This window comes from Carassius auratus, chromosome 29 (genome assembly GCF_003368295.1).
Source record: "Carassius auratus strain Wakin chromosome 29, ASM336829v1, whole genome shotgun sequence".
In the NCBI taxonomy this organism is placed as follows: Eukaryota; Metazoa; Chordata; class Actinopteri; order Cypriniformes; family Cyprinidae; genus Carassius; species Carassius auratus.
Window position 1 is genome coordinate 23,268,439 of NC_039271.1, and position 24,085 is coordinate 23,292,523.

Here is a 24,085-nt window from a genome sequence, read left to right on the forward strand (position 1 = left end):
GGACTTTTAATTTGGGCTGACGATGTGACGTCACAAGGCTGCGCCGTGCTGCGATTCGTCTGAAGAAAGGTCTGTGTTTTTAGCATTGACAGCGTTTAAATGGATACAGAGCGTTCAGTCTTATTGTTTTTACAAGCTCTGTAAAATGAATTACATTTGATTGAATGTAATGTTTTAGTGCTTTATCTAGCGATAAAGCACATATATTTTTTCTGAGTAAAGCGCATCCACACATGAGTAACAAAAGGTGCGTGTCATTTCGCTCCTTATATCGTGAATCAGTTCATTATAAACACGATTTCGGCCACGGGCGAGTAGTGACGGAGAAATCTTAGTTTGAAATAATAATTTTAAAAATCTTATTGAATGAATTGATTTTCAAATCGTTTCAGTGATTCGAATCACGATGACCAAAACAGTGTAAATGCAACGAGAACAACAACAACAACAACAAATGTTTTTACGAGGGTCTAATGAGAGTTAAATGCAACCAACTAATTTTTCAATTCAAAATATAAATTAAATACATAGATTTTCAGTATCAATGGTGTTATTTAATTAATTTGTAGTGCTAGTTTTGAGGGTTTTTTTTATTATTATGAACCGTCACTGTGACAGTGACTCCACTTACTAGTGTACTGATTACTGAGCAAGAGAGCCGATTGAGACGCACAGATGTAGACCTTAGTATTTATTATTAGTTATTTTTCTTCATCTTAAACAGGACAGTGTCCAAACACCGAAAAACTCCCGCTGAAGCAACTGAGATCCACGTGACGCACCATTATAAAGATGGAGTTTATTAAGGATGAGACTGAAGAGGAAAGGCTTGTAGAAGTATTCCGCGTGAAACAAGAAGATACTGAGGAACAAATTAAGATTGTGTTTATTAAAGAGGAGAGCGAAGACACGAGTTATGAAGAAGCTTTCGGAGTCCAACATGAAGATATTGAGACACAAACAGAGATGGTGTTTATTAAAGAGGAGAGCGACGACATGAGTGATGAAGAAACATTCAGAGTCCAACATGAAGATACTGAGACACAAACAGGTTGGTTTTCAAAGCTTAACTCATTTGATTCTTATTGAAATGTCCTGCTCTACAGAAATGTCACATGAGTGTTGTAATCAGAGCGGTTTTGATTTAAATGGAGCCTCGTGGACAGACATGTTGGGATCACATGACCAGACAAACACTAACGCTGCCCTCAACCCATCCGACTTCCACACTGGACATCAGTTATTATGAAATTCACACATTTAAATCAAAGAAGAAATACATCAGTATAAGCAAAATAAAAAACTTAGCAAACTATTACTTTGTATAACATTAAATGTAGTATCTACTTTAGAAACTAAAACCATTAAGTTCTATTAATTCTAACATTATTTTGCAATAAGCAATGTGAGTAATTGATTTTTATATTGGTTGAGTTGCTGCTGCTGTCTACATTTGCTCTTTCTTTGAAGATCTTTGATGGCCAGCAGACACGAAATGGATGATTTCAGCTGAATGTGTGTGACTCAAATGATTCACTAATGAAAACATCTGTTGTGACTTCCCCATCTTCTCTTCGGTCGGTAACCGATTTAATGTTGGGTTGCGTCCGGCCTATGGGCACTCAACACGAGAGAGCGGCTGTGAGTGATGGTGACGGTATAAACACATCATTCATTCACATCATGCTTTAAGGAAAATGTATAGCCTATGTAAGTAATAGGACTAACATAAAAATAACAATTTGTTTTGTCACAACATATGTATATTTTAAATATGCAAAAATATAATTACGACTTAATTACGATTGGATTGGATTTAAAACAGAAAGAAAGTTCATGGAAATAAAGTGATGTGACATTCAGCCAAGTATGGTGACCCATACTCAGCAGTGGGCAGCCATTTATGCTGCGGCGCCCGGGGAGCAGTTGGGGGTTTGATGCCTTGCTCAAGGGCACCTAAGTCTTGGTATTGAAGGTGGAGAGAGAACTGTACATGCACTCCCCCCACCCACAATTCATGCCGGCCCGAGACTAAAACTCACAACCCTTCGATTGGGAGTCCAACCCTCTAACCATTAGGCCACGACTTCAACTGAAAATGATGACAATGCACATTGAACACTTTTGCAGAAAAGTTTTTTTTTTTTCTCTCTCTCTGTCTCAGCTGTTTGGATCGCTCCGGAGCCTGGAGCACAAATATATTCTTGAGATTCAAACTTACATCATAGTCTGTTCATTATCAAAATAAAATACAGTCAACTAAACATTTAAAAGGTTACACTGGTCAGTTTAAGTAGACCTTAGTGTACCGGCTCACTTTGCTGTTATGCCAAGGATGTTTTTGCTGATATGAAGACGATCATCTTTTCCATCTATATGTGAATGTGTGTAAAGTACAAGCCTAGTAGACATTATAAATAATAGTTTAACATTCAAATACATTGTGAATATGGAAACATTTGGATTTGTGCTGAATGAGACATTAGCAATAACCTCCAAATAAATCCAAAAAGCTGTAAAAAAAAAAATTAGACATTTTCCAGAACAGAATCCAGCAGGATTAGATTACTTTGAGCAGCAGCGCCGAAAGAAGCGGTTCACTTAAAGGGTTAGTTCACCCAATAATCATAATTATGTAATTAATAACTCACCCTCGTGTCGTTCCAAACCCGTGAGACCCCTCCTCTTATCTTCGGAACACAGTTTAAGATATTATAGATTTAGTCCGAGAGCTCTCAGTCTCTACATTGAAGCTGTGTGTACGGTATACTGTCCATTATGGCTGTCAAAATTTCTCAAAAATGACGTTCAAATATTCCCTCAAAAAAATACACGAATATTCGAACTATTCGAACATCTGGTTGCGCATGTTGTAAATGACGCCGTGCATTACGTCAATAACAGGCCAAAATAATACAAAGAGACATAACTACTTGTATAGATAGTCTATTTAAGTTTAAACATATATGACAACATATTACCTACACAAAAACAAGGAAATCAACTAATGGCCAAGACTGCAGACCTCACGCTCTCTCACCCTCACGTTCTCTGCGCATAATGGTTTAAATGAACAAACACATTTTTGTGCAAGCAATTTAAGGTCGCGACTGTTGTCCCAAATATAGCAGGCTTCATTCAGTGATTGAAACAAATATTATTAATATTAATTGAAGTTTTACAGCATATAGAACTGACATTGAATGCTCCGAGCGAGCTGTGCTGTGGTAAACATGGAACTTTTCCTTGACATGAAACGATAAATAATCAAACCTCGGATCCATTGCTTGACAGAACTACCCGAAGCGTGCCCCATCCGCGATACTGATCGCTCTCATGTTCTTACAAATGAACGAAATGATTTTATCCGTTATGGCCTCTTGTTGTGTTGCAGACGAAGAGCTTGCGGCGGGTGATGCAAAGTAACGTTAAGTGTCAAGACGTGACTGTTTAACTGGAGTTCCAAACAGTATAAAATGCTCATTTGGGGGCACATTTTTGAGACGTGACCTCATGTTGCTAGTGGTCGACTGGTATCCTAACTGTATCTTAAATAGCTTGCATACAACTTTATCTTTCGGGTCAACAATTTTACCTCATTTTCTCTGCTGCGGTCGAGTTGGGCTCTGCACTTGCTGCCATCTTCCATGAAGACGCGTCAACTTTCAGCACAGTGATGCTGTGCCAGACAGTGCGACTCCTGTGACCTGTTCCTGAACCCTCAGGTGCGATTGCGAGCCCACTCGCAAAGCAGACAGCCACGCCTCTACTACCGCGGGCCTTTTTTCCCACATTTTTTTTATTTATTCGAATATAAATTTTCACCTTCGAAATTCGTTTTTTTTTTCAAACTATTCGAATAAATATTAAAATTTAAAATATTCGTTGACAGCCCTACTGTCCATGTCCACAAAGGTAAAAAAAAACATCAAAGTAGTCCATGTGACATCAGAGGGTCAGTTAGAATATTTTTAAGCATCAAGAATACATTTTGGTCCAAAAATGGCAAAAACTACGACTTTATTCAGCCTTGTCTTCTCTTCCGTGTCTGTTGTGAGTGAGAGTTCAAAACAAAGTAGTTTAGTGATATCCGGTTCGCGAACTAATCATTCGATGTAACCGGATCTTCTTGAAACAGTTCACCAAATCGAACTGAATCGTTTTAGACGATTTGCGTCTCTAATACGCATTAATCCACAAATGACTTAAGCTGTTAACTTTTTTAATGTGGGTGACACTCCCTCTGAGTTCAAACAAACCAATATCCCGGAGTAATTCATTTACTCAAACAGTACACTGACTGAACTGCTGTGAAAAGAGAACTGAAGATGAACACTGAGCCGAGCCAGATAATGACTCGTTCTCGAGTCAAGAACCGTTTCTGTCAGACGTGTCCGATTTGAGAACCGATGAACTGATGATACTGTGCATGTGTGATTTCAGCGTGAAGCAATCCGACACACAGAGCGTCTGAACCGAACTGATTCTTTTGGTGATTGATTCTGAACTGATTCTGTGCTAATATTATGAAACCGAAGGCTTGCAGTCATCACCGATGATGCCATTACGTCGAGCACAAAAGAACCGGTGAACTGTTTTCTTCAACCGCTTTATTGAATCGAACTGTCCGAAAGAACTACTGGTGTTTTGAAAACAGATGCAACTGGTTCTTGAAAAAGAAATATCCGCATCCACACGAAACCACAAAACGATGTAGTATACATGCCAGACCAGCATGTGGTGCTGTGGTTTGCATGTTGTTTGTAATTCTGCGACAGAGATACACTTAAAAGTTTATTTTTATAGCACCTTTCGTACACAATGGTAATTCAAAGTGCTTTACATAAAAGCATGTAAAATAATCATGAAGAAAAATAACAAAAATAAAACAAGCAATTTTAAAACTTTAAATACTTAAAGGGGGGGGACCCATATTTCCTTATATGGGTCCTAAGGGCATTTCTCCCGGAAGAGCGCGCGCTCCCGTATAGCAGAGCACTGAGAGCACAACAGACGTTCACTGATCAGAGCGAGAGCGTCGCAAAATGTCACAAAAGGAGTGTGTTTTTGGTTGCCAGGGCAAGACAACACTGCACAGATTACCAAAAGAGAAACAGCATTAAGGGACCAGTGGATGGAGTTTATTTTTACAGAGCATCAACTGAGTTGTGCAAGTGTTTTTGTGTGTTCCCTGTATTTCAAAGATGCTTGTTTTACAAACAAGGCCCAGTTTGATGCCAGATTTGCACATCGTTTATTTCTTAAGGATAATGCAGTCCCAACGAAAAAGGGTCACGATCGTGTGTTGGAACCGCAGGCGGTGAGTAAAACTGCTTAAAATATCTCTGTGTTGTTAACTTAGCTATCGGCGCGTAAGCACATCAAGTAAACAACATGAGATGTTGTCGTCAAACTGCACTTTCCACATGTACAGCTTAAAAAAAAAAAAAAAAGACGACATAAAGTGGAACTTAGTCATTTTCCAAAACCGCTAAGCAAATATATACAGTTTCAGTACATACCACATAGAGACGTCGTTGCTGCTGCTGCTCTTGTTAAATTTCAGCCTCTGGATCTGATTCTGGATCATAAATAAACGGCTGAATCTGACTGTTAGCCATGGTTTGTTTTGGATGTGTTTTGTCCTCACGGTAATGCCACAGCTTCCAAACGCTCTCAACGCAAAAGCCTACTGGCGCTCGTGATTCCAGCCGGTCGTGTTTTTCCGGGAAAAATCGGTACAGACTATCTTTCTCTTATGAATATAATAAAACTAAAGACTTTTTGGAGTTATGAAGGATGCAGTACTACTCTATAGGTACTCAAGATTAACAGGATATTGAGTGAAAATGAGCATTTCACCCCCCCTTTAATACTTAGCAATTAGAAATAAAAAATGATTTTACATAAACATTGAAAATACAGTGCAATCAGTTCGGACATTGCGCAATGCTCATTCAATAAATGCACAGCTAAACAGATGAGTTTTGAGTCTAGATTTAAATGTGACTAGTGTTTTAGCACATCTGATCTCTTCTGGAAGCTGATTCCAACTGCCGGCAGCATAGTAACTAAAGGCAGACTCTCCTTGTTTTGTGTGAACCCTTGGTATTTCTAACTGACTTGATCCTAGTGATCTGAGTGCTCTGTTAGGCTTATATTCAGTGAGCATATCTGCAATATATTTCGGTCCTAGGTCATTTAGTGACTTATATACGAGTAAAAGTACTTTACAATCAATCCTAAATGTAACTGGAAGCCAGTGTAAGGACCTGAGGACTGGTGTGATATGCTCAGATTTTCTGGTTCTAGTCAGAATCCTGGCAGCAGCGTTCTGGATGAGCTGCAGCTGTCTAATGGTCTTTTTGGGAAGGCCGGTGAGGAGTCCATTACAATAGTCCACCCTGCTGGTGATAAAGGCATGAACAAGTTTCTCCAAGTCTTGGCTGGAAACAAAACATCTAATTCTTGCAATATTTTTTAAATGATAGTATGCTGATTTAGTTACTGCTTTGACATGACTACTGAAACTAAGGTCTGTCTCCAGAATCACACCAAGATTCCTGACTTGATTTTTAGTTGTTTGACCCCTAGAGTCAAGGTATGCATTCACCTTGAACACTTCATCTTTGTTTCCAAATGCAAAGACTTCAGTTTTTTCTTTGTTTAACTGAAGAAAGTTCTGGCACATCCAACTATTAATTTCATAAACACATTGTTAGAGGGAGTCAATGGGGCTATTGTCATTTGGAGATTTTCCAGGGCATTTATTCATATTTCTTCTCAGAAGAAATCATAATTGTATATCAAAAAGAGCAGTGACACACGGTAGTACTTTTTGCCTTTTATTTTTCAGTGATCAAACATTTTTCACACAGTAAATATATCAAAAATGAGCAAATGTATATGAAGAACAATATTCAAAGATAAATGGGGTAAAATTTTAAAAATTGTTTTAGGGTCATTTACCTCAAATTAGAAAAGCAAGAACTTTTTTATGTTAAAATTGTTTTGCAAATTTGTTAAAAATAATAATACTAATAAAAAAAAAACTAAAAACAAACACTGCAAACATTTCTTCAAACCTAAAAAACTTGTTCAAATACCTTTTTGTTTAAATAAAAATAAACAACATCAAAAAAAATTAAAAGTAGTTCAGACTTCTGGAGTTTAGACACATCAGTTAGCTTTAGTGTCCCTCAGTGTTCCAGCACTGGAAGCATTTCCGGGATGAGACAAAGCACAGCGGAACGTTGCACTTCACACAGTATACAGGAGTCTTCACTTTCTTCTCTTCTGTTTTGCACAAAACACAGATTCTCCTGGCAGCTGTGGTATCATTGCCAGATCTTTTGGGTCAGAGGGGTCTTGTTCTGGAGTTTTGACAGTTCACTGTGAATATTATAGTTGTTCACAACAGCAATGCCAATGAAATGAAAGAACATTTTATACCACTTCTTTGTTTTGTGGAGCACATTGTAATATCCAATGAGTGTGTCCGAGAGGTCGACACAAACCATGTACCTGATGTACTCCATAACTGCTAGTCCAACCACCCTCTGCAGTCTTTACCCGACGCTTTTACAGTGTCACCATTGTTCGATTTGTGAACCGTGGAACACATGGTGAGCTCCCTGGTGTCCTTCCATCTTACAAAAAGTAGCTTCCCATTTCTGATCCAACGAATTTCCCCCCTTTTGGTCCTTGACTTTAGTTTTTGGAAAGCCCTGCCTGTTTGGGCATATGGTGCCACATGCCTGGGTGTGCTTCAGGAGCAAATCAGAAAAGAGGGTCAGGCTGGTTTAAAAAATATCCATAAAAATGTGATAGCCCTGTCCAAGAAGATTCAAATCCAGAAGTTGCATCACAGATTCATAGCTCAAGCCTTTTTCTGAAGAGGATTTTCCTTCGTAAACATAACATTTCCAAATGTAGCCTCAAAAAGAATCCCCAAGGACAAACAATTTGTAGCCCCATTTGGTGGGCTTGTCCTTCATATATTGTTGCAGTCAAATCCTGGCTTTAGGAGAAACCATACGCTCGTCCACTGATAGCTGCTTTCGTGGATGAAAATATACCTGGCAAGCGGAAACAATGTCAGTATAGAAGGGGTTTATTTTATGCAGTCTATCATAGTCCAGGGTTCCCTTTTTTCTACCATTTTCTTCTACATCTTTTAGATTGGAAAGATGAAGATTCCAAGAAATAGACTGGAAATGTGATCTGGACATTGCAAACTGTGGGAATGGAATTTTTTTTTTTTTTTTAAAGTTATTTGCCCAGTAGTTAGCAATAGTCTTTGCATTCACCAATCCCATATAGATGACACTGCCAATATAAGTATAAAAGTCTTTCTCAGAAAGCACTCTACAAAGAAATTTCTTACCAGCCTTGGGCCTCTTTGCAGTAAATTAATTTGTATTTTTTAGGATTGACCCTATAACAGAGGATGTGAAAAAGAGCTGAAAAAGCTCAAGTGGTGAGAATGTGGCTGTTGTGATCAGCCGAGGCCCTGGTGCATGCTTTGGAATGAAATTGATGACAGCTGGGTCCTCGTCTGCATCTAATATGTCATGCCACCATTCAGCAGAAGAAGCAGCCTGCTGTGGACAGACGTTTTCATTTGCAAATGATAAACTAGGAAACATCTAAATTTTGACCCATTTCTGTGTTGTTTTGTGAGGTTTGTGTTTGGATTATTGTATGGTTGGAAGATCCAAACATGGCCCATTATGAGATTTCTAACAGAGTCAGTCACTTACTGATTTTTTTATCTGTTGGTATTTGATAGAATCAGAGATGCCATGTGTCTAAACAAGATGTCCAGGACCTCCAGCAGAAATATAGGCCCCAACAATAAAAAATGTAGCTGTATATTTCATTGTACACGTGGTACTTATTTTCTCTGTGTTCACGAAACCCATCTTCAGTGTTTGCTGCTAAAAAGTTCATTTTTAGTTTCATCTCACCATAGAAGCCACTCCCATCTGAAGATCCAGTCATGGCTGATAACTGAATATGCTTTAGTTTGTTTTTGGATGAGCTAGGAGAATTTTTATTGTAACACTCCCTGTTGATGCAGGTTCTGTTTGACAATTTATTTTTAAGGTTTACTGACCCCGAGACGCAACTATTTTCTGCAATTCTCCAGCTGTGATCCTTGGAGAGTCTTTAGCCACTCAAACTCTCCTTCTCACTGCGCGCATGTTAGGACGATATAGACACACGATCTCTTCCAGGCAGTTTTGTAACTGTAGTAAGTTCGTGAGAGGAAAGGAAGAGGACAAAGGGGTCGGCTGGACTGCTGACGAATTTATTAACTCAAATTCAAACTTATACTTTATAAACGTTTTATACTCTTTCGCGCCAATTACTGAAACAAGAGACAGGTGTTGATAGTTTTTGCCCAAACCACTCACTTACCGCTCGTCTCCAGATTCTCTCTTCCGCTGCAGACTTCACTAAACCACGGCCCCCCTGCCACAGTAACATTTTCTGTTGGTTGGAAATTCTTAATTATTGTCCTGATGGTGGAAATGGGAATTTCACTGCTCTAGCTCTTTTATTAAAGCCACTTCACCAATTTGTGAAGCTCAATCATCTTTTGCTGCACATCAGAAATATATTCTTTGGTTTTTCTGATTGTGATGGATGATTAAGGGCATTTGGGCTTTGTTTTCCCTCCTCTTTATATTTCTGTGAAACAGGAAGCAATGGCTGGATAATTTCATGTTTATAATCATGCTGGAGTGCTCAAAATTGTGAATATGAATGGGAATATACTTCAGAGATATTTTACTCATAAGAATTTCTAGGGGTGCCAATAATTGTGTCCAGTGAGTATTTGAGAAAAACCTTTATTTCATAATGGTACCCCCCCAATTTAACATTCTTATTATCCAATGAAAGGATAAATTTTTGTGAATTTTAAAAAAAATAAAAAGGATTAACAATGCAGATTAATTTTCACAGCCTTTGATCATATTTACTAAGGGGGCTGATATTTTTGGCCACGACTGTATGTAGGTGTTGATGCACCATCTGGACTGGATCCAGGTGACCGCAGGGACAATCTGATCTGGGTACAGACTAGATCCACAGACTGGTGGCTACAGTGACCTCGGAATAAGAATAAAACGGGATAATACCTGAATTCTAGAATTTAATTTGTGAAAAAATTATTATGAATGGAAATGAAAGGTTACGTACAGATGTACAGGAGATCTTATGTGTTGTTCAGCTGGAATATGTTCTGGAGAGAAAAAGCAGTTTGTTTTGGTGCACAGTGATCTGTAATCCCAGCCAGAAGGCAACAATTCAAAGAGGAAGTGTGCTGGGTGTGAGGGGTCCAGAGTGATTCTCTTAGCCCTTTTCCTCACTCTGGATGTGTGGAATTCTTGGAGGTTGGGGAGGGGGGCACCAATAAACCTCTCAGCTGTCCTGACTGTCCGAACCAGCCAAACCAGACTTTTATAGATGAACACAGGACAGACTCAATGATGGCTGAGTAGAACTGGGTGAGCCAAAAGCCATGTTTCCACTGTCGAGCTTAAAGTGGGCGTGCCAGTCATGTTTCCACTGTCACTTCCGGGCTTGATCGTGCCTTGTCGGGGCTCTCTCGGGGCCAACAGTAAGGGTTTTTTGGCCAGACGAAAGCCTTCTGAATAATGTTTCTGAACAATGGCAGAGTTTCTCTGCGTCTGGAGAGCATCAGCCATGGATCATTTCAGAAAGATAACAGCTTTAACACCAGCATTAAAGACTTTATTAAATAACTTGAGCTCAAAACTCACTCTTAATCAGCAGCAAGCGTTTGAAAATTTGATCTGATGTGGATTGTAATCACTAAACAAAGCAGAAATATTTATAAATGATTCAAAAGACTATGCACGGCAATGTTTCTTTGGTCCAATAATTAATATCTCTGTCTTATCCGAATTTAATTGGAGAAAATTATTGGTCATCCAATCTTTTACATTTTCAACACACTATGTTAGCTTAGATAATTTATAGGTTTCATCTGGTCTACTTATTGTAGTTAAGTGCTTAACTTGTAAATATGCATTAATAATAATAATAAAAAAAAAAGGGCCGGGACTTTAACACGTTAATTGAGATTAATAAATTACACAAAAAATAACGCGTTAACTAAGATTAATTAATTACAGAAAAAAAATCCCGCATTTTTAATAACTTATTTTTGCACCACGGAACGTTTCTCACTGGATGAGTTTCGGCGGACCGATTATACTGGAGCACCAACTAGCGTTCGCATATCACCGCAGCACACATCGAGCCTCAAGTATCACCTCAACGCAAAACATATAGCTGCTAGCGTGGACTTTACACTTTATGTTGAACTATGTATTATTTTGTTGGTGCAACAGTTTATGTTGAACTCTTTATTGTTTTGGCCAAGGTTATTGAGAGTTGGACTTAGTATGTTATGGCCTCTGAAGCAACAGAGAGATGTTTTCTAATAGTCAGTGTTTCCAATGTTCTGAATGTAATTGACAGTATTGTGTATTACTTAAAAAACACTTTACAGAAGGTTCCAGCACCTATAAGCTACCTGAATTTCTGAAATGTACTATTTCTAAATTGTTTTTAAATATGCTATTGCTACACTTTATGGCAAAAAAAAATAAAAAAATAAATATATATATATATATATATATATATATATATATATATATATATATATATATATATATATATATATATATATATATATAATATAAGTGCCTTTTGTATTTTGTTGTTTTTGTATTCATCACTGAGGGTGCTCTCTTGAATGCACATTTTCACATATTTTGTCCTGTCTATTGCTATGGTTATCACGGTCAATAACTGATACTTCAAGAGCAAATCCCACATAAATATATAATTCCCATAACTTTGCAATGTGTGTGTGGCCAAAAAACGTAAAAGTTCTACTTTTTAAATGGATTTTAGACTAGAAACCTTGCAAAGAGTGCTCATAACCACTAAAAAGCTGTCACTCTTTGTTTAGTGAGCGTATACACTACATACTGTACTATATAACTTACATTGTGCCACAAACTCTGAACACCCCCCCCCCCCATTTGATAATATTTTGATATCTGTTGTCCTGTGCTATTAAACTGCTGTTGACTTTTCTTTGTTTTTCATCTTAGACCTAATGATACTGAAAGAGGAGAAAGTAGTACTTAAAGAAAATGAAGAGGAAGATCAATATGACAAACATCATGATTTCATAACTGGAGAAAAATATTTTATTTTTTTATTTTTTGAAAATACTTCAACGAAAAAGAGCAAGTTACTTTAATTGCATGCAGTTTGGAAAGAGTTTCATTCAACAAGGAATTCACACTGGAAATAAGACTTTCACCTGCGAACAGTATGGATTTCAAGTTTCAATCAAAAAGGAGACCACAACAAGCACATGAGAGCTCACACTGGAGAGAAGTCTTTCACATGCCCTCAATGTGCACACAGTTTTGCTCAAAAAGCACACGTTACTGTTAATATGAGACTTCACACTAGAGAGAACATTTACACATGCCCTCAGTGTGGAAAGAGTTATGCTCAACAAGGAAACCTTAAAGTCCACACAAGAATTCACACTGGAGAGGATCCTTACTTACAGATGTACAGGAGATCTTATGTGTTGTTCAGCTGGAATATGTTCTGGAGAGAAAAAGCAGTTTGTTTTGGTGCACAGTGATCTGTAATCCCAGCCAGAAGGCAACAATTCAAAGAGGAAGTGTGCTGGGTGTGAGGGGTCCAGAGTGATTCTCTTAGCCCTTTTCCTCACTCTGGATGTGTGGAATTCTTGGAGGTTGGGGAGGGGGGCACCAATAAACCTCTCATAAACCATTCAATACTTGGTTGGGGCTCCTTTTGCACAAATTACTGCTTTGGTGTAGCATAGAGGTGATCAGCCTGTGTCACTGCTGATGCGTTATTAAATCCCTGGTTACTTTGATAGTAGCCTTCAGCTCCTCTGTATTGTTTGTCAGATGTTACTTACCTTCCTCTTCACAATACTCCATAGATTCTCTGTGAGGTTCAGGTCAGCTGAGTTTGGTGGCCAATCAAGCACAGTACCAACATGGTCAGCAAACCACTTTGAAATGGCTCTTTTGGCAGGTGCTAAAGTTCTGCTGCAAAATGAAATCAGCATCTCTTTAAAGCTTGTCAGCAGATGGAAGCATAAAGTGCTCCAAAATCTCCTGTTACATGGCTGCATTGACTTGATAAAACACAATGGACCAACAACAGTGGATATCACCGCACCCATATCATCTGACTTCAGAAACTTAACATTGGACTTTGGATTCTGTGCCTCTCCAGTCTTCCTCCAGACCTTTTTTTTTTTTCAAATGAAATGCTAAATTTACTTTCATCTGAAGAGATGAATCTGGACCACTGAGCAACAGTCCAGATCTTTTTCTCCTTACCCCAGGTGAAATGCTTCTGACATTTTTTTTCTGGTTCTAGAGTGGCTAGGTTCTAGGAGTGTGTGACAGATGTAGCCCTTTTCCTGAAGATGTCTTGAGTGGTGACTTTTGATGCACTGACTCCGGCTTCAGTCCACTCCTTGCGATGCTCTCCCAAGTTCTTGATTTGGCTTTTCCTGACAATCTTCCCAAGGCTGTGGTCATCCCTGCTCTTGTGCACCTTTTACTACCACACGTTTCCCTTCCAGTCAACTTTCTATGAATATATTTTAATACAGCACTCTGTGAACAGCCAGCTCTTTCAGCAATGACCTTCTTTGGCTTACCCTCCTTATGGCGGGTGTTGATGATTGTCTTCTGGACAACTGTCAATTCCAGTCTTTTTCCTAATTGTGATTCCATGTTCTAAACTAGCATTAGAGGTACCCAGTATTTACAATTAAAATTAATCAAACTAATCAAGCTCAAAATATAATGTTCAAATCAGTGTTAATTTCGTTGACTAAATATTTTCGTCATTATTTTCGGCACGAATATATTTTTGGGGACGAAAACTAAACGAAAACTAAAAAACAAGGCACTGATGGAGACTAAAACTATGACTAAATTGATTGACATTGTCGTCAACGAATAAAGGACGAGACGAAAATAGACTGTGACGAAAATCAAATCAGCAGACGGGAGAGATGCGAGGAATGAACAAAGAACCGGCAAAATAGAACACCGGCAAAACGGAACAGGCGAGACTGCATGAGAGAAGAGAACCAATCCGAGCCTGACTTATTGAGACGTGAAGCGAAGGTTTTTAAATGAGCTCCCGGGAAGTCGGCATTCGAAGAGGTGATGTCTAAAAGAGCGACAAAATGTCCACAGCTAACTTCACGTTTGACGACGAACAAAACAAAACAAAGTGTAAAGCACGCGGAGCGCTCATTCGTGGCAACACAACCAATTTGAAAAGACATTTACAGACGAGCCACCTGGACATTTTCTCAAATGTAATTTCACAACGATGTTCTTTTGTTTATTGAGCTAGGCAAAATTGGAAGACTGCAGTGCGTAGATGTTGTAGCATTAAATATTACGAATTGAAAAGTACTGTAAAATAGCCCCTTCTTCAAGTTAGATGACAGCACAATACTAATACATAATATTATGATACATACATTTGATTAATACTAATGTTTAGTATATTTTATAATGTTCTACTTGTTGACAATATCACAAATATTTCTATATTAGTCATGTGAAACATGAATGTTCACATCCTATCATTATACATACTAATCTAGTAATATTGTAGTATTTAAAACATACAATATTGCTAGAGAAATGAATACCTTATAAAATCTTGTTACTTTTTTTATCCACTCAACTTATTAAATATTTACTTTAAATGTATGCACTTATTGTTCAGCTCAGCTGTAAGCTTTAAGGTCCTGGACCTAACTTTATTTTTCTTTTATTGATGGTCAATTGGCAGCTAGTTATTGTTTACATTATCATGACAGTGTTTGTTGCTGCATAAAAGCTTTTGAATCGAAATAAAGACACAGTTGTGTTGAAATAAAGTTGTATTTGTGTTTTATATATTTTGGTTAAGTTTGTTTCCTATACCAGCTGTAAAAAGTTGTCTAGTAAATCTGTTATTGATTTTAGTCTTATTTTAGTCTACTAAAATACCAAGCAATTTTAGTCTACTAAAATACCAAGCAATTTTAGTCGACCAAAATACCAAGCAATTTTAGTCGACTAAAATAAGACTAAAATTAAAACAAATCAGATGACTAAAACTTGACTAAAACTAAAAAGAATTATAGTCAAAAGACTAAGACTAAAACTAAATTAAAATTTCGTGTCAAAATTAACACTGGTTCAAATTTTTTAAGACACTGAATTTTTTTTTCCTCAGCTCTAAGTCGTAACCATAAGAATTAAAACAAAAAAATCTTTTGAAATATTTCAGTTTAAATGATATTAAATTTTTTTGAGATGCACTTGCAATTGGTTTGTCAAAATTACAAACATCATTACCAAGGCTGTACTGAAATTGAAAAAATGTGACAATACCAGTGTTTTCCCCTAGCATTTTTATTGCTGTTGAGCTGAGTCTTAAATATCTCTGATTGGCCATTGTGTTTAAGCACTCAACGGATATGTCTGTGATTAGCTACAATGATCAATAAAATAAACCTATTTTTATTATTTATACATAATTTTTCATGATACAATCAGGGTGGACATGACGAATTAACTAAAAACGTAACAAAAATAAAAACCATGACAAGTAAAAATGGAATAAGTAAAGTAAATATAGAAATAAATGCTCGGCAGATAACAATAGAAAGTTGGGAAACACTTCGATAAACAAAGTAGTATTACAAATATCAATGTGAAAGGAAACCTATTAGTTGGAATAAAAAGGGTTAAACAGACAAATTTAAGATTTCGCTAATTTTTTTATGTATGATAAAAGGGCATCCATTATTTGTTGGGACGGCGAAGAGAATTTTTTTATTTATATATATTTTTAATGAAATATAAGAAATCTGAGATGGAAGTTTTTCCAATTATTTAAAGCAAAATTTGTCATCTGGCCAGTAATTTGAGGAAAGCAATAAATTCAGCAAAATATTCTCGTGTTTTGTGTGTATTTTTGCTCCTCATGTTGATTGATTTGATTCCAGGTGTTCCCCATTTGTTTTAATTATTCAAAGGTGTTCTTCATACATTTTAATTATTCCCAGGTGTTCTTAATACTCCCCTTATAAAGTCCCGTATAAATAGTGTTTCTAGTTCTTCATCTGGTATTGTTCTGCAACACTCTGTGTGATAATTAAATTCTGTGAATTGTACTTCTGGGGCCCGTTTCACTAAGGAGGTTCAACCAACTTTGAGTTTAAACTTAAACTCTGAGTTTATCTTACCCTGAGATTGGAAACTCTGAGTTTTCCGTTACAGAACAGCTGAAATTAGTTGGTTTAATCAACTCTAAATTGACTGACTCTGAGTTAAGTGTGTGCACCACTACTATAAAAAGCCATTATCAATGGAGCGCCGATATTACGATTCTCCATGGCAACAGCTCCTGCCAAAAAGCCGTCTGCATACTTCAGACTCAATACAAATGTAATTCTTATCAGTGTTATATCACAGTTGAAAACTGGCAGAACGTTAGATTAATTAACTAATAGCTAATCATTTTATGGTATCTCATGGGCAAAAAAAAATACATATAAAATAATAACATTAAATGTAGCTGCAAGCAGCAATTACGGGGCCAAGCACTCCACTGGCAAATTGAGGAACTAAGCATGATATGGAGAATCACACCAAATGCAACAATGAGCAATTACATATATATATATATATATATATATATATATAAAAATCGGACTAACGGTCTAGGAGGAGTTCGAAAAAGTAGGTTTGCAACATTTAGTAAAATGGCGGACAGGAAGTATGGCCAATTTTCGAATAATTGGCATCAATGTTCTCGGCATGACCTACAGGATTTAGGGAGACCATTTTCATTTCAAAAGTCAAATTTATTCAAAAGTTATTAGCAACTTTTGACCACAAGGTGGCGCTGCCACCAAACTTTTTGAGTACCTTCAGGGCATGGAGCTGAAGATTTTTGTAATTATTTTCGTAATGATACGATAAAGCGTTCAAAAAATACAGCATTTTAAAACATAATTCAAAATGGCCGACGCCTAAAATGGCCGACACTGGAAAATTGGATATCATGCGACTCGGCATGACTCACTGAATTTAAAGAGACCAGTTTTATGATTTTTGGCCAAACCTTTCAAAAGTTATAAGCCAAAATATGCATTTTTCATATCTCCTGACCACTAGGTGGTGCTGCAGGTAGTCTCAGGTCATGCTTAATATAACACATACCAAGTTAGGTCTCAATATGCCAAATCGTTGCCGATATAGCCTCACATGCATTTTTGCGTGAGTTTCGTCAAATTTGTGTCGTGTCATTCGAGAACGGTTGGACGAATCTACTTGAATTCCATACATTTTTGCCAGCATGGTATGAAGATGATCTGAGCCAATTTTCGTGAAAATCAGACTAACCGCCTAGGACGAGTTCAATAACTGAAAATAGCAAAAAGCACTAAACCTTGCGATTTTTGAATCTCGGGGTTTATTCGACTTGGCATGAGCCAAGGATTCAGAGGAAAAAAGGATTTTCATTTTCTGGCTTATGGTTCAAAAGTTATTAGCATACAAACATTGAAAGTTTGGACAAACTGGTGGCGCTAGAGAGTAGGAATTAGAGACTTCAAATTTGCTATAGTTAATGTTGGGACTGTCCTCTATCAGTGTGCCAAATTATACAACTTTCCCGCAATTGGTTCTATGGGCTGCCATAGACTTGCGGCGGAAGAATAATAATAATAATGCCAACGATTACAATAGGTGCCTACGCACCTTCGGTGCTTGGACCCTAATAATAATATTTTAAGTGAATTTTTCTTATTTTAACAATGATCTGCCAATAGAGTAAGAAAAATACAACAGTGGGTATTTATATGAAGTGGGATAGTTATACTTTATACTGGCAGATACATTTGCACCTCAGTATTGTTATACATTAACAGGATTCCATAATAACAGATTGTAAATTATTATATTTATTACAATTATAAATAGTTTATCATTATTAAACACTCGTTAGGCACTTTACTTCCACTTTTAGAACATTTTGTTCATTTTTATTGAAAATAAATTCTAATGTGAAGTGATGGGAAAAGTGAGAAGAACAAGTAAAAGCCGGACTAACCCAGTCAATCGCGTTACAAGCTATTATTTGCATGTGTCGTATATACAGTAAGAAGAGCATTTTTCCAGTGTGCATCAATTAAGTGTTTAAAAAGGGGGAGGAGACCGAAAGAAACTCTGGGTTTATCGAAGAAAACCTGCCCCTGACCAGGTTAGGTTCATAGTGTAAGTTACCTTGGTAACTGACTCGGAGTATAAGTAACCTCTCTTTCAGAAACGGGCTTTACTTATCCTTCTTTCTCAGGTTTGACAAACCTCCCATTTTGAAACAGAAAACCTAGAGTTTCCCTCATTTTAGGTTTAACATACTCAGAGTTTTCACTTAACCTCTGTAACGATATAAACTTCCTATTCATTGGGAAGAAGGAGGGGGGAACCGGCGCACAATCAAAAGACATTTTAATAATCAAAAAATAAATACAAAACAGCACACCAGCCCCTCCTCGTTCCCATGCCTCTCGGCCCCGCCCCACTCGCCACATACCCCCATCGCCCCTCGCAGGCCGGGGGGGGGTACCCTCGAGACTGCGCTCTACTCCAAGCACCCCCCAACCTCCCCCCCCCGTTCCCTCCGGGGGGGACCGCTCACGGGGACCTGAGGGAACCTGGGGGTGGGACAGACGAGGCGAGAGAAAAGGAGATGGAAGGAGGAGCGACAGGGACAAGAGAAAAAAAAAAATTCCAGTTCCCAGACGCACTGCTGCTCGGCCCTCCACCGGCTGGGTGATCTCCTCCGCGGTGCCCGGCGGTGGCACTGGACGGCCCTCAGCAGACGGCACGACACTCCTCCGCCGCCTGGTGGACGGCGACGGCTCCTCCGATTTTGGGCAGCGGCAGGAGTCCCCCGTTCCCTGCCCCTCCGGATTCCATCACGGAGGCGGCAGGCTCCGGCCCCCTGGCGAACGGCGCCGACTCCTCCGCTCCCTCACGGACGGCAGCCGCCCCTCCATATCGTGGGCGACTGGCAGCAAGCTCGCCCGTCCCCGGCAACTCGCTCCAGCCCACCGCCTCGAGCGTCCCTGGCGGCACATACCTCGCCTGCTCGAGGGCACCGCGGATTCACCACAGCAGCGAGGGATCTTCAGCAGCACGTCCCTCCTTCTCCCGGGCTTCGGCACCACTGTAACGATACGACCTTTGTAATCATCGGGAAGGAGGAGGCGGGAACCGGCGCACAATCAATACATTTTAATAATTGAAAAATAAACTCAAAATGGCGCACCAGCCCCTCGCGGACGACTGGTGCGCATTAATAAAAAGCAAAACATAAAATATTGTCCAGGCCTGGTCCTCTCTCGTCCTTCACTATAGTCGCTCCAGTTTTATATCCTTCCATCTCCTACGTGGGACTCGATACTGGCGGTGGGGCGCAGTTGTAGCTCATCTCCAATCACTACACCTGGCCTCACTCCTCGTTCCCACGCCTCTCGGCCCCGCCCCACTCGCCACAACCTCCTTTGTGAAACGGCCTCTGGTCTCCATGCTCCTTGCTCTGTGAGCCTCTCAGTTGCTACCCATGACAAAATATTGGACCCAAATTATGATGCCTGAAGATAAGCTGTGGGGGTAATGGCAGGCTGGTTGGAGTTGTATGTGGAGGATTTAATTGAACTAGTTTACCAGCTGTGCTGCTCTTGTTGTGTGCTTTTCAACTGGGACTGGATGGTGAGATTTTCATCCAGTCTCTGAGTTCTCCCTGATTGAGTGGATTAATCTTGTACTCTTTTTGAATGGTTCTGACATTGAATTTGAAGTTAAGGAACCTCCCAAATCTCGTTCAACCCCATCAGAAGCTGAACCCTGTTTCATTAGTCCCAGGTGTTCCTCATCCTCCCCTTATCAAGTCCTGTATAAATGGTATTCTCAGTTTCTAGTTCTCAGTCTGGTATCGTTTGTCAACACCCTGTGCAATGTGTGATTCCCTGTGTGATAATTAAATTCTGTGATTTGTACGTATGGTCTCCATGTTCCTTGCTCCGTGCTCCTCACAGTAGCTACCCATGACAGGTAGAAAATAATCATTTGGCAGGACACCAGGACAATGAGGGGTTGAGGGTTGAATATTGTAAAGGGTTGAAGCAGCGTGTAAATGTGATCCACATAACGTTAGGTCTTATTTCTTTCTTAATGGACTCCGTTTGCAATGACCTTAAAAATCCAGTTGCACTGGATTGTGCTGATCAACTTCAGTAGAGTTGAATTCTAAGGAGTTGACCAGCTGGGTAAAGTCTGAGACGGTGAATTGAATGTTTTCCAACCAGGCCTGATTTACTAACAGCTTGCTCCACCGCAAATGGCCTTTTTTTGTGTTAAAATAGTACTGTCAGGATTTACTAAAAATGTGCAGTGAAGAATTAGCGCTGAAAAGGCATGGACGGTTATTTTTGCACTTGACCTTATTGAATACACATTTATAGGAGTTTCTCTTTCAGACTTAAAGGGTATTAAAATTTATCATGCAACACTAATTACTAATGTTTTGCACTAGTCAAATAACTGATATTTGCACCATTATTTAAGGCTCCAGAAAAAGCATGTCTTAAAGCAGATATTAATTCTCTAATTTTCCAACTATAAAGACAGTAGTGAAAACCCACACCAAATAGAATGATCTGTATCTAATAGTCTCCAGCAAACTCCACCAGCAATGAGCAGTATGCATTTCATGTTGAAGTAAACACACAAGCCAGATGATGTTAGATGTCAAATAATAAGCTAGTGTTAATGTCAAGTTTTGGTAAGGTTGTTATATAATAAAAAGGCTTTTTAATCTAAATGTCTTAGTCTAAACATTTCTGTGTAATAAAAGGAGTCAAATATAGAAATTTCTAAAGCATCTTGTATTGTCTGTTTCTTTTCTGTTGGTGTTATGTTGGTTTTGATGACTTGCTTTGTGCCATTAAAATGAGGTTAACTTGTATTTGCTTTTGTTTTTCCTTAGAACTGAATCAGCTAAAAGAGATGAGTCACGAACTGAAGGAAATGGAAGAGAATAATCCATGTGAGAAAGATTATTTAATAACTGAAGAAATAAGTTGCTCATATACAAAAAATAATTCCCAAAAAAGAGCTCGGAAGGCAGAAGCTAAAAGTCATTTTACCTGCCAACTGTGTGGAAAAAGTTTTGCTCGAAAAACAAACCTTAAAGTCCACATAAAAAGACATACTGGAGAAAAGCCTTTCGCATGCAAAGAGTGTGAGAAAAGTTTCACACACAAAGCAAGCCTTAACGTTCACATGAGGAATCACACTGGGGAAAAGCCTTACACCTGTCAGCAGTGTGGAGAAAGTTTTAAACGTAAAGGAAACCTTAATTGCCACATGAAAATTCATTCTGGTGAGAGCCCTGACAACTGCCAACAGCATGGAAAGAGCTTTGATCAACAAGGAAAGCTTAAAGTAAACATGACATTGCACACTGTAGAAAAGCATTTCATCTGCCAACAGTGTGGAAAGAGTTTTGACCAACAAGGAAACCTTAAAGTCCACATGAGAGTTCACACTGGAGAAAAACCTTATACCTGCCAACAGTGTGGAAAAAGTTTTACTCAAAAAGGAACATATAATGTTCACATGAGAATTCACACTGGAAAGAGCTCTTTCGCCTGCGGTCTGTGTGGGAGGAACTTCACACGAAAGAACAATGTTAAGACTCACATGAGAATTCACACTGGAGAGAAACCTTACACTTGTAAACAGTGTGGAAAGAGTTTTACACATAAAGGACACATTAATACCCACATGAGAGTCCACACTACAGAGAAGCCATTTTCATGCGATCAGTGTGGAAAGAGTTTCAAATGTAAAATACACCTTAATAATCACATGGGGATTCACACTAGAGAGGACTTTTATATGCCATTATTGTGAAAGGAGTTTCACACAAAAAAAAACATCTTAAGAATCATGTAAAAATTCTCATAGCAGAGAATGTGCCATCATTGTGGACAGTTACACAAACATTGGAAAACTTATGGATAGGTAATTCACACACGCACACGTGTTAAATTTCTCTCGATAATTAATTTAAATGCTATAATCCAAAAAAAAGTGATCTTACCACACTACTTCATCTATGTGTTTCATATAAAGCAAGAATAATGATACATCTAATAAGCCACAAATTACAAAAAATATTTTTACACTTCTGGTCATATATTGTATTGCAAACATGAACAGCTTGAAGTTCTTAATGCTTTGCGTTCAGGTGGTTCTTTGTCTCTACATTGTGCATTAAAGTAATTTAATGCACAACTAGCCATGGAATATCCTTTACAAAAAACATGGCATTTTATCATTCATTCCTAATGCAGGTTCAAGGGTTCACATACTCCGCCAGCTTCGCCAGGCAAAAGAGGATGCTTACAGTAGTGAGGTTAAAAGCCTTGTACAAACAAACAAAAGCACACTGACAAAAGACATCAGAGTGGCGAAGTTACTTGAAAAGCTGAAAAAACTGTTTTCTATCCGTGAGCCTGCATCAGTTTGGAATTCCTTCAAAACTATTACCAGCTACAAGATGCCATCCCCCAGCACTGAGGTGAATCAACAACTGGCTGAAGACCTGAATGAGTTCTACTGCGGGTTTGAATAGCCTGGTCTCACATCTCTCACCTGCTCTGACTGTCTCTCCACACAACCTTTAAACATACCCCGTTCCTCCCACCTACTGCTTCCTAGCCTGCACTCAAGATCTGTGAGGAAGATGTCTGTAGAGACTTCAGAAAAAGTAGAAAAAAGTAAAGCCTAAAGCCCAGACAGTGTCTCACCAGCCTGTCTCAAAGCCTGTGTGATACATCTTCAGATCACTGGAGCTGTATGAAGTCCCCTCCTGCTTCAAGTGCTCTAACATCATCCCTATAATAAAGAAACCAAAAAATCCCAGGGCTAAATGACTATAGACTTATTGCCCTTAAATCTGTGGTCATGAAGACATTTTAAGTCATTTGGTTTTTGGCCCACTTTAAGGACATTACTGGACCTTTGCTAAACCCTATTCAATTAGCTTATCAAGCAAACAGGTGCATGGATAAACTTCCTGAAACACGCAACTGAACACACACACAACTGTGGAGATGATCGCAGACTTTAGGATAAACCTCCCTGCACTCCCCCTACTCACCATCATATACAGCACGGTGTCATTCGGTTTCCTGGGCATGACCATCTCTCAGGACCTGAAATGGGAAACTCACAAAGTTTTTTCTTGCCACCAAGAGTTAAAGACTGTTAAACTTTTGGTAAAATAAGCACTCATCACTGTCACTTTTTAGTTATCTGAACAATCACAGTGAAGGAGGGGCGGGACTAGGGCTGCATGATAAATCACATGCAATTGTCATGCGCATCTTGTCAGTAAAGCTGGTTCTGTGATTAGTAGTTAATCTCCATCTCTCCATTAAGTGTGCTCAGATGGAATGGACTTTAATACACAGAGCCGTAGTTCGCTGACCAGCTATGCAATATCGAGTTCATAATCGCAGGTTAAAAAATAATGCTTGGAGAAACATTTCATTAGGGATTCGTCTGTCATACTGCTTCAGCATATATTCCATATCATACCAACCACAACGTTTAATTTTTTTTTTAAAACGCGGCACTGTCAAGTTCTCACAGCTTGGTGTTTTCAGCTGGCTTTGGTGGACACACGGCCTTATTGTTACTTGCCGCTACACATATAGCCTGTTACATTAACATTTAATCATTAAGCAGATGCTTAAATCCAAAACGACTTTCAAATGAGAACAATAGAAGCAATTCGATCAATGATAGAACAATAGTATACAAGTGCCATGACAAGTTTCAGTTAGTCTAGCGCAGTACACAGTGTTTTATATATATAT

At 38.7% G+C, this 24,085-nt stretch overlaps 1 protein-coding gene across 2 annotated transcripts; it reads left to right on the forward strand.

Annotated features, from left to right (window-relative positions):
- LOC113048409 (zinc finger protein 239) lies at positions 1-23,820 on the forward strand. 2 transcript variants are annotated; one of them, XM_026210202.1, is made up of 3 exons: positions 1-69; positions 725-1,051; positions 21,184-23,820. In XM_026210202.1, the coding sequence occupies exons 2-3, from the start codon at positions 793-795 to the stop codon at positions 22,110-22,112; spliced, it is 1,188 nt and encodes a 395-aa protein (XP_026065987.1). In that variant the 5' UTR covers positions 1-69; positions 725-792; the 3' UTR covers positions 22,113-23,820. The 2 variants fall into 2 exon arrangements, with proteins under 2 accessions (XP_026065987.1, XP_026065986.1); XM_026210201.1 differs by lacking the exon at positions 1-69 and adding an exon at positions 76-247.
- Positions 23,821-24,085: the final 265 nt, after the last annotated feature.

Excerpts from the sequence above, each read along its gene's own strand:
- LOC113048409 (XM_026210202.1), top strand. The coding sequence starts at position 793 with ATGGAGTTTATTAAGGATGAGACTGAAGAGGAAAGGCTTGTAGAAGTA. Across the intron at positions 1,052-21,183 it reads AGATACTGAGACACAAACAG|AACTGAATCAGCTAAAAGAG; the intron begins GTTGGTTTTCAA and ends GTTTTTCCTTAG.